This window comes from Engystomops pustulosus, chromosome 2 (genome assembly GCF_040894005.1).
Source record: "Engystomops pustulosus chromosome 2, aEngPut4.maternal, whole genome shotgun sequence".
Taxonomy (NCBI): Eukaryota; Metazoa; Chordata; class Amphibia; order Anura; family Leptodactylidae; genus Engystomops; species Engystomops pustulosus.
In genome coordinates, this window is record NC_092412.1 from 124,309,196 (window position 1) to 124,320,914 (window position 11,719).

Sequence of the window (11,719 nt, forward strand, 5' to 3'; positions counted from 1 at the left end):
AGGTGCCACAGTAAAGAAGATACAGGCTTCAAAAGTCTGAAGGCAGAAGAGATTGTAGGAAGACAGAGCTGATACTTCTGTAGCTGAAAGGGGGAAGGAATTAAACCGAGAAAACATCAATAAATTAAAAACTAAAAGAACATTTTATCAGCTATGAATTAAAAGATATAGAAGAGTTAAAGTCCAGTGATAGGTACACAGAGAAAATCGAGTACTGGGCAGTGTCCATGACCAATGTCATACAATAATACAATAATGACTGTAGTAGAAAAATCAGGCAAGTAGCAATAAAGTACAATATATACAATGTTAACCCCCTACGGGACTCAGCATCTTTTGGCCTAAAGGACGCGGCCCCATTTTTCAAATCTGCCCCGTGTCACTATAAGTGGTTATAGCGTGGGAACGCCATGAGATATCCAGGGGATTTTGAGATTGTTTTCTCGTGACACATAGTACTTAAAATTAATTTAAAAATTTGGATGAAATCTTTTGCGTTTAGTTATGAAAAAAAACAAAATTTGGCAAAAATTTTGAAAAATTCTTTATTTTCAACATTCTAAATTCTCTACTTTTGATGCAGATAGTCGAAGCACCCAAATAAATTCATAACTTACATTTCCCAAATGTCTGCTTTATGTTGCCATGGTTTTTTAAGATTCCACATATTTTACTAGAATGTTATGAGGCTCAGAATTAGGGTGCCATTTTTCACATTTTTTGTAAAATCACCAAAACCCGTATTTAGATGGACCTGCTCAACTTCTAATTGACACTGAGAGGCCTAAATAATAGCTAGACTCATAAATTACCCCATTGTGGAAACTACACCCCCCAACGTATGAAAAACCACTTTTGTTAACCCTTTACGTGTTTTATAGGGGTTAAAACAAAATTGTAATATTTTTTCACAATACACTCATTTTAGGTGGAAAATTAAACATTTACAATGGATTAAATGAAAAAAGGCTCCACAAAGTTTGATAGCCAATTTCTCCCGAGTACACCGATACCCCATGTGTGGTGGTGACCTGCTGTATGGGCGCACAGCCGGGCATAGAAGGGAAGGAGGCACCATCCAGATCAGATTTGCTATGTTACATTGTACAGGCTATCATTTTTTTCTTTTTTTTATTGTGGACCTATAGGGGCTTATTTCTTTTGCCACATGAGATGCACTTTTCTGGTACGTAATTTTGGGGCATCTATAGCTAATTGGTGAGATTTAATTAACTCTTTGTTGGTGGAGGAAATGAAAATCATCAATTTTTAGGAAAATTTTTATGTGTTTTTTTTGGCCGTTACCATACCATAAAAATAGTATATTATTTTTATTCTATGGGTCACCACGATTACGAAAATACTTCATTTATATATATATTTTTTATTTTTTCCCATTTTTACTGAATAAAAAGTAATTTGGCAAAATTGTTGTTAATTTTAGCATCACCGTCTTTCATATGCATAACTTTTTTATTTTTCACCTCACAAATCTTTTTAAGTGCTTATTTTTTGCAAGAATGATAGCTCTTTTTAGTGGTCTTATTTTAGATTGCGTAACTTTTTAAAATCACTTTTTAGAGCATTTTTAAAGGGCATTAATAAAAAAATCATCTTTTTTTCAGAGAAAGTTTTTTGATGTTGTTTTTTACGGGGTTCACTTTGCGGATCTAATAATGATTCTGTTTTATTATGCAGATTGTTACGGACACAGGGATACCAAATATGTGGGGGTTTTGTGTATTTTATTCAATTGTACTGAATAAAAACTAATTTGGAGAAAATCTTATTCATTTTAGCATCACCATCTTTTCATATGCATAACTTTTTTATTTTTTGGCTGACAAATCTGGTTAGGGGCTTATTTTTGCTAGAACAGTTGTTCTTTTTAGTGGCCTTATTTTAGAGTGCATAAAATTTTTTAAATCACTTTTTAGAGCATTTTTTATAGGGTATTAAAAATTATCTTTTTTCTGAACGTTTTTTGCGGTTTTTTCCTCCGGCGTTTACCGTGCGGGTCCAGTAACGATTCTGTTTTATTATGCAGATTGTTACTGACGCGGCAATACCAAATATGCAGGTTTTTTTTGTGTTTTTATGTTTTTTATACTTTATTAAGTGTTTTTATGGGAAAGTGACATTTTTGGGGCTTATATTTTTATGTATTTATTTTTTATTATAATGTGTAGTGTTCATTGTTTTTGCATATTTTTACTTATACATACTTGAACTTAAACCAGCGATGCGATCGGAGTCGGCTCCGATCGCGGGTGTTACAGCGCGGTGTCAGCTGTACTAGACAGCTGACAGCCGCTGCCTCTGGTACCGGCTCCGTTCGTGAGCCGGTGCCAGAAACAGGACGTTATAGTGCATCCTGGTGCGCTAAGTATCTAGCCACCGGGACGTACTTTAACATCCTGGTGCGCCTAGGGGTTAAATAACAGCTATAAGCAATAAAAGCAGAGTGCTAAAAACTACAAAGATCCTTGATGTAGTAGTAGTAAAGAACACTGCCCAGCAATCGCCCCAATCATAAGTGTGTGTACAGGCACAGATGTTCTCATTATTGTAAAGGGGAATCTGTAGTCAGAAACATGCCGGAGGGTTACTGCCCACTGAAACTGTGGATGGGGCATGTCGCACAGTCGCTCAGCATATGTATAAGATTCTTTTAAAGAGGACCTTCACCAAATTAGGGGTGTAGGGAATGCTACACAGATTCAGGAGCTCTATGAATTTTGTTTCGTTTCTAGCCCCCACGGTTGTAGGGATATCAGTCCCAGCATCTGACCATTATAATGTCAATTCTATCAGAGAGGAGAAGCGGCTGCAGGAGTGTGTTATGCTAATCTTCTCTCAAACTGTCCAATCATTGCCAGACAGTTTGTGATCTCTCTATGCTCATGTAGATGCTGTGTTCATACATTGTTTTAACATTATGCTAATATTTAGTTAACATTGCATTTACACCATGTTTACAAAAACGCAATGTTAAAAATTGCAATGGAAATGCAAATGTGATGAAGACAGGAGTGCAGCGTAAATGCAAATGCATTGTAAGTACACATGCAATGTAAACAACATGTAAATGTGAACTGAAACATGATGCAAACACAATATAAAAGTAAACGCAAATGTGGCACAAGTCCAATATAAATGCAAACTGTATGTAAACACCATGTAACACAAAAGCAACAAAAAAGTAAACACAAAACATCACAAAAACACGAATGCAGCACAAATGCCAAACGTAAACATCAAAAAAATGCAAATGCAACACATATGGCACAAAACCAGAAATGCAAAAAATGCTGCCCAAATGCCACAAAAGCACAAACAGCATGCAACCACCACATAAACACTGTGCAAAAGCTACAGAGACACAAACAACACAAAATGAAATGCTACACAAAAGTCACAAAAACGTGAACCCATCGCAAAGGCCACAAAAAACGGGAACACAGTGCAAGCACCACAAAAATGCCACTAAAGTGCAAACACAACAAAAGCGTAAACCACATGCAAACGCCACAAAATTTAAATGCCACAAAAATGTAAACGTTGCACAAATGCTTCAAAGATGCAAATGCCACTAAAATGACACCCAATCGCCATGTCAACGTACACACGAGGTAAAGGCCACAAAAGAAGCAAGCGCCACTAAAAAACCATGCAAGTGACATGTCAACATAAACACCACAGAATCACAAATGCAGTGTAAGTGCACCATATACTGTCATGTCAGCGTAAATGTAATGTAAAAACTTTTACATCACATTTACATCTTGTTATCATATTTAATTTACATTGCGTTTGCAGTAACGCGTTTGAGTTCACATTGTAATTTTTTAACATGATGTTTATGTTAATACAGTGTAAATTCTGTGCCAACAGAATTAGAGGAATGTGTGTGAACACAGACTCTAGATGCACATGGAGAAATCACAGCTCACTACTGTTTATATTAGCTCCTCTGACATTGGCCACTGCTGATTAGATAGTATGAGAGAAGATTACCATAACACATGCCTCCAGCTCATATTAGAATGGTCAGATACTGGGACTGATTACTTTGCTAGAAAGAAAATTCAAAGTGTCCCTTAATCTGTGTAGCAGCCCCTACAGGATGTGTGAGGTGGTGAAAAGTCCTCTTCAAGTAAAGTGATCACATGTATGTGCAAATTCATATATTTATTTTCTTGGAGCGAGAAGAATTGACTTGGTGTGCAAGTATGCAGGTTAATAGAACTTACAGTTATACTGACCTTCTGGGTCATCTCTTATTAATAAGAGGCCGTTTCTACAGACAACCTTCCCTGTAGATGCTTCGATAAAAATAAGTGAGGGAATGTTGGAAATTCTGTACTTGTTCCAAAGTTTCAACTGTTAAAAAACAACAATAATTTTGAATCGTTATTAAAATACAAACAAAAATCACAATATTCCAGAGAGCTGTGCCCACCCAAAAGACATTTCTTTAGATCTTATCACATTTTCCATATTTTGCTGTTAGCTGCTAGTGTCTATTAAAAACAGGCAAGCTCACCATGACTTCTAGATCAATGGACATCACTGCAGTTCAAGCGTGAAAAGAAAATGCTTCCCACAGCCAAAGCAAGGATAGCAAAACAACACAAAATATAGCTTTAGATCCAAATCAAATCAAGATATATGGAATATATCTGCAACATCCCCCACCGGGCCTAGCATTTTTTGGGGGCAGCCAGGGCCCAGAATATCGGAGTGGCTGGCGGTTGCGGCCTAGGCACGCTGATGTCACGGTGCTTGGTATGGGGACTGGAGGGCTGTCCTACAGCCTGGCAGGTCTCCAGCAGGTGGTGTATGCAAGATATATGGAGGGAGAGGCTGAGGTACTGGTTCTCCCAAGGGCAACCCTTTAGTCTCTGTAATATATGTCCCTAGGTAATGGATGGGGGAGCCCTTGATGGTACAGCCATATTCAGGGACCAGACAGAGGCAACGTTGTCCAAAAGTAACACAGGGTTCTTTACTGGAACAACTGCAGGCAACGGGCCAAACGATTTCAGAACAGATGCTGGATTACTCGAGTGGTCAAGGAGAGTCAATCTCAGGAGCAGATTCACCAGTCTGGTAGTAGGTGCAGGCTGGGAGATAGCCGTATCCACGTATGGAAGCAGCAGCTTTGTCCTGGTTGTCCAATGTGTCTGTGCTAGTGGTGCACTGACACTCTGACTCTGGTCACTCAGTATGTGTTCTGGAAGATGAGCCTGTGGTCAGAGCATGCGCTCTAAGGTCTCTCTGGTAAGAGAGCTGGGTTCCAAGAGATGCTCCTCTGTCAGGAGCTGGATTCTAAGAGCAAAAAGACCTTGCCCCTCCCTGTCCAGGGGTTTTGTTAAACCCTGGCCAGGTGGTGCTTACTCTCCAATCACACTCTAGTTTACAGATTGGAATACAATTGGCTAACAGTATTAAATAGTTTAACCCTTGCCTGTCCAAGTAGACTCTACCACTGCTAATTGCCTTTACAGAACTGTATTATTCAAAAAGTGAGTTGATCAGACTCCTCTAGAGGGATACTACAGATGGAGGGCCTCATTTGCAAGCACTCTCTTGCCTACACATTGGCAGGGTTGTTGCATAACCAAAATACTAGTCAGACTGACCAGTCTGCATATAACACAGTCTCAGCGAAGCAGATGAGGGCAACCCAGGGTAGATTCCAGTGCCAAGAACATTTACAAAGAGTATGGGTAGGGTATTCCAAGTAGATAAATGCTATCATACCAATTCTAACCCCCACCACTGCAGTGTATTACCACTGAAAGGATTAAAGCAGGCTAATAACTGAGTAGTAGATGCAAAGTTATTGTCTATTGTAGAATTATAGCCAATTTCTTTAATCAACTCTCCTACACAAATCTACTTTCCATCAGTGGCGTAACTACAGTCGTAGTGGCTGCTACAGGGCCATCGAGGCTCAAGGGATTCCACGGCAACTCATTATTTATTGTGCACTGCGGCAAAATATCATTACCTGAGATGGTGGACAGGAGTCTCTGTCCCTGCTCCCTGCTTAGTGATTAGCAGTTCCAGCAGCACATCCGCTCTCTCCCCCTGCCGATGGAGAGGAGGAGGGAGCGTAGTTCATTAATGTTATGTTGCCTAATGCCCGGGACCCCTCATCACGGACAGCCAAATTAGAATTTAATAATGATGTGCTCTTGGGTCCATCCCACTGCCTCTCCAGACTCCAGGTTGCATATGAGGTGGGCGGTCCTGCCCAAGCTGATGAATTGTCATCTGCAGTCAGGAGAGGTAGTGGGACAGGACCTGGGGGCACATCATTAACAAATTATAATACAGCTGTACGTCCTGATCATCCCACTACCTCTCCTGACTACAGCTGACCAGCTCGGCTCGTCTACTTCCTCTTTCTCCACCACCACGTCCCGACCATGTCTGACCCCTACGTAACCCCGCCAACATATTCCAGGCCTGCGTTCCTTTTCAGACTTTTTCGTCATTGGAGGTGGGTATATACTTGATGTATGTGTATATGTTGTATATCTGTATGTTTTATATAAAGGATGTGTGTATATATATGCTATATATCTGTATATATTGTATATGCTGTATGTGTGCATATATGTTGTATATCTGTGTGTATGTCATATATACTGGATGTGAGTGTACATATGCTGTATATCTGTGTATATGTTGTATATACACTGCATATCTGTGTGTACACGTGTATGAATGTAGAAATGTGATTGTGTAAACATACTGCGTCTACAAATATCTCTGAATTTTTTTTTAAGGCCAAGGGGGCCCCATTCAATGGTCTGCTATGGGGCCCAGTGTCTGTTATTTACGCCCCTGCTTTTCATCACATATACATTCTCTATTTTTAAATAAACTTTATTTCAGCCATTGCTAATTACATTCCAAGATCATAAATATTCAGATATATTGTCACAATGATCACTATGATGAAAAAAAATGAGACGTAGCATTTCATCTATTGTGTTGTGGGGTGGAGGGTGGGAGTACTGAACAGCAAAGTTACATGGAACCAGGCAGGTGAATTTACCATCAAATCACCACATATGACACTTGTGTGACCACACACATATTTATACACCTCCCTTGGTCCAGAGCTCTGGGTACTTTTGCCCTGCTGGCAGTGAGGGCAGTGTAGTGTACCCCGGCATCACTGGCAGCATGGCACAGCGACAAGAAATCTGGACCAAGGGCAGTATATATCTGGCCATAGATATCATACAGGGCAATTTGGGACACTAAAGAATAAGGACCTATAGTTGTTTAGTGTCCCAAAGCCACCTGACTGCTGCCTGTTTAATACACACAGAGCAGCTCCTGCCCTCCTGCTACACTTATGAATTCTCTGTACTCTGTACTCACTGGGCACAGGCTGCTGTATGATCCGGCAGTTCTGTTTCTCTCTCCGGGCTGCAGAGGGAGTGGAGGGGCGGCCACTGACCTGCTGCTGTTCCTCTAATGCAGCACTGGTGAGCACAGAGCAGGGCAGATGCAGCCTTCAGTGAGAGAGATCGCTGGAGCTCTCGTCGATCGGCAGCTTTTCCTGCCTGGCCAATTTATATAGAGATGGCAGTGGAGATGGTGCGCGTGCTTTTAAGCCCTTGTTTTTTTATGAAAAAAAAAAAAGCTCCATTGACGTATATTGAGCCTGGAGCCCCTCAGGCTCTTTCGCACTATTTAAAAAAAAAAATTTGGGAATAAAAATGAGGAGTACAAATGGCGGATAAACCAGTAAATTGTAACTTTTAATCAAATCAATCTTATTAAAAAATAAAGAATAATTAACTCATGGAGCAACTACTAAATATATCAATAAAAGCAAGCCGGCAAATAATTACCAATCGTATGTTCTACTGTAGGACGTGTAGATAAATGGACCTTAACCTTCAAAAATACTATGTCAAGGTAATGTTCGAGACATCACATACCTGACCTTATGATCAAAGGCTCATAGCTGTGTACATCTTCCAGCCATAGAGGGAGGCTTTGGGGACCATATTCTCCAGGAAACTGGATCTGGTATGGTCTTAAAATCAGGCTTAAATCGCAGGTGAGGGGAAAAGAGAAAAAGGTGGGCTATTGATGCAGTCGAGGGAAGGGCATCAAGTGCAGGGATCCCTATAAGAAGCTCAATTTAGAGGTATCTAGTATAGATTAAAGGAAACCTACCACTTGTAGTGGCAGGTTTCTGATGGAAATACCGGGCACCAGCTCAGTGTGAGCTGGTGCCGGAGCTTATTTGCGTTAGTGTTTTAAACCGCGGTATCGCAGTTTAAAACACTTTTTAAACTTTATAGCCGGCGCAGGCAAGTACGTGCTCGGCGCTTACCATGTGCGCGGCTACATAGGAAGTGAATGAGAGCCGCGCGCATGGTAAGCGCCGAGCGCGTACCTGCCTGCGCCGGCTATAAAGTTTAAAAAGTGTTTTAAACCGCGATACCGCGGTTTAAAACACTAACGAAAATAAGCTCTGGCACCAGCTCACCCTGAGCTGGTGCCCGGTATTTCCATCAGAAACCTGCCACTACAAGTGGTAGGTTTCCTTTAAGGTATCTAGGAGAGAGAAAATTACGGATTTGTAAATATTTATGGAAGTCCTGTCTTGGAATTTTGTATTCAATACTCAAATTTGTGAAAGCCATTAGATGGTCCTTAGTACTGATGTTGTACAATGTTGGCGATTGCCAACTGGACATGTCTAAATCTGGGATATGATTTAGAAGCATCTGGAGTGCCATATGTATATTTAACAAAAGCATGGGTGATGTAGAGGAACATCTTTCCCATGCTCTCACTGCAGGAATGGTTGAGCCCCTAGACATCATCCAAAGCGAAGTAGCCCATAGTTTTGAGAGAGGACTGTTTCTTGCTGATAATTCAGCTACAATGTTTATCCACTGTTTAACGGGGTTCTGTATCAACCATTGCTTTGACTGATCCAGGATTGCTGCATAATAAAAATTGGCTATTTGAGGCAAGCGGACACCTCCTTTGGTGGGAAGATATAGAACATTAGCTGCACCACATTTATAATCAATGATTGTCTAAGCTAACTCTGCACTGTCTTATCTTAGGACACTTTTTATAAATCTTCCTCATTGCCTCATAAATCTGCCTCATGACCAAGCATTCTTGTTTATAAGCCGTTGTATGAAATAAAGTTTTACTTGTAAATATAAATTTCTTTTATTTTTATTAATTCTATGGTTATATTTACGTATGAATAGGAACCAGCATAGTGGTGAATCTTTGTATGATCCTAAAAGCCAGAAAAGCTTTATTCTACCTTTTGGGTCCTATATGGTTCCAGGACATCTGTGCTCTTGACTTAATTAATGATTTAACATAATAATGAAGCATTCTAAATGTCTAAAACCCAAGATAGCTTCTAGAGTCTGATAAAATAGATTTCTTGGCAATAGCATGTCAAATGTGACCATAAAAGTCTCTGCCAGAGGAAGTTGTCATGGTAATTTTCTGAAAGAATATAAGAGCAGTCTGGATGCCTTTCTTGAATAATATGATATTACATGCTATATTTACTAGGTTACTGGAAACAGACCTGAGGATATATTCTGATTACCAAACTTGGAGTCGAAGAAAAGAATGGAATGGAAGAAGGAAATAAAATATTTAATATAAACATACTAGGGAGGATTTACTAATAAAGTCTAATATTTAGCCACAGTGGCTTACATGGATGAGAGCGGTGTGCAAGTCTTCATTTTGCTAACTTTAAACCAAATAATAGTTGGTTTACTTTACACCAAACCTTTACCACACATTTGGTGCCCTTTACCATAAAATACCATCATGTTGCATCAGGCGCATGGCAGTAGCCTGGGCAGTGTTTTTATATAGCTACAACCCAGTTGTATATTTTTTAAATCATGGACAACCCCTATAATAAAAGCTACTCAACATTAAAAACATCAGCATGAAAAAGGTATCTAGAGCCCGAAATTCTAATTCTATATGCCCTAGATAAAAACAAATACACAATGTAATTTCAGCTAATGGGGATATGTTAATGCACCATAATATATGCACTGCTTATTAATACAGCTCATCATCTCAAGGTATAGGCTTAAAAAAATAAATAAAAGAAAAAAAAACTAACATGCATAGGATCTACAGTGGCCTAGGTTAAATCAATTTATTGGCACAATAACAAATCACTATAGCACACAGATACATTGGAGGTGCTAAGAGTACATCACAGCTAGGAATTTTATTCAAGCACAAGAATACTACAGCAAATTGAAGTGGAGCATCTTCACAAATGACCCCTATGGCCTCAAGCACATCACCTAAGCCAAATTTGCTGCTAGTGTTACCATAACAGGGGTTTTTAAATACTTTAACCCCTTAACGCCCAGGCCCTTTTCCTTGTTGGGTCGAATATAGAGTGAATGGTGTTGTCATGGAGAGGAGGGACGAATTAACACACTTAGACTAGTCGGCTGCCTGACTCTATCAGGGGCAAGCCTGTGGTTCTTATAGTGTAGGTTCGTGCCCTAGGTTATCCCCTCTGGAAAACACACCGACAGTTATCTGTTTTTAGGGTCTAACATTATCTTAAGTGACCCTGAATGTATACTAATTTTTTTCCGCGGCATTGTGGGAAATGACACAATTTTTATGGGTTTGACCATGTAGTGGTCCACTTTTAATGCAACTGTGAATAAAAGTTACATTTTAGAATTTTCACAGTCAGATCCCTCTCTATTTATCAGTGAATCCCCTTTTCCTTGTTGAGTTTTCATTTTTCACTCCCCACCTTCAAAAATGTATAACTTTTTTTTTATTTCCAAGAGCTGTGCATGGGCTTGTTTTCTAAGTAACAAATTGCACTTCATAGTGACAGTATTGAATATTCCATACCGTGTACTGGGAAGCAGCAAAAAAATATCCAAATGCTGTGAAAAAAAGGCATTTGCTGCATTTTCTTGTGGACTTGGATTTTACGGCTTTCACTGTGCACCCCAAATTTCATGTCTACTTTATTCTTTGGGTCGGTACAGTCACAGGGGTACCAAATGTATATAGGTTTTCTAATGTTTTTATACATTTACAAAATTTAAAGCCTCCTGTACAAAAAAAAAAAACCTTTTCATACTTCAGTGTACGGAGTTGTGTGTGGTGTCATTTTCTATGACTATTGATGACATTTTCAATGCTACTATACGCCCTGTAGGCCTTTGATGCCTTTTTATATTTTTCAAAATGGCAATAAAGTGACATTTTCGACTTTGGGCGCTATTTTCTATTACGGTATGAAACACCGGGAATAACCATTATTATATTTTGATAAATTGTACATTTTGGTGTATTACAAGACAGCCTCTGGTGTTTGTGTGAACCAAGGTTGTCATAGCAACAGATCACTGCTCTCCGATGACAAATGTTAGACAACGCGGTGGCGCCCAATGCCACCAGCGATTGCTGGGTTAATACCCGCAATTGGTGCCAGCACAGATTGCAGGTTTTACTGTTAGGTGTTTGCTGCAATATGCACCAAATGCTCACCGGTTATGGAGATGCCTCTGCCCGGGAGCCCTCTCCAATCACCCGCAGCCGTATTACTAGGTCTTGCATTGTCAAGGGATTAAAGCTAGCTATAATATAGCTATCTAACAGTCTTCGTCTGGTGTAGAATTATGCTATATATTTTACG

General features: G+C 39.7%; 1 protein-coding gene across 3 annotated transcripts in view; it reads right to left on the reverse strand.

Annotated features, from left to right (window-relative positions):
- The window catches only part of NXN (nucleoredoxin), a 98,147-nt gene that overhangs the window by 29,992 nt on the left and 56,436 nt on the right, over window positions 1-11,719 (reverse strand). For 2 of the 3 annotated variants that reach the window (XR_011853189.1, XM_072136253.1), the window contains exon 2: window positions 4,254-4,383. Coding sequence is in view for 2 of the 3 variants with exons in the window: in XM_072136253.1 (XP_071992354.1) it covers window positions 4,254-4,383 (130 nt within the window). In the remaining variant the exon portion in view is untranslated. The remainder of the gene's footprint in view (window positions 1-4,253; window positions 4,384-11,719) is intronic. The other variant, XM_072136254.1, reaches the window with a different exon arrangement.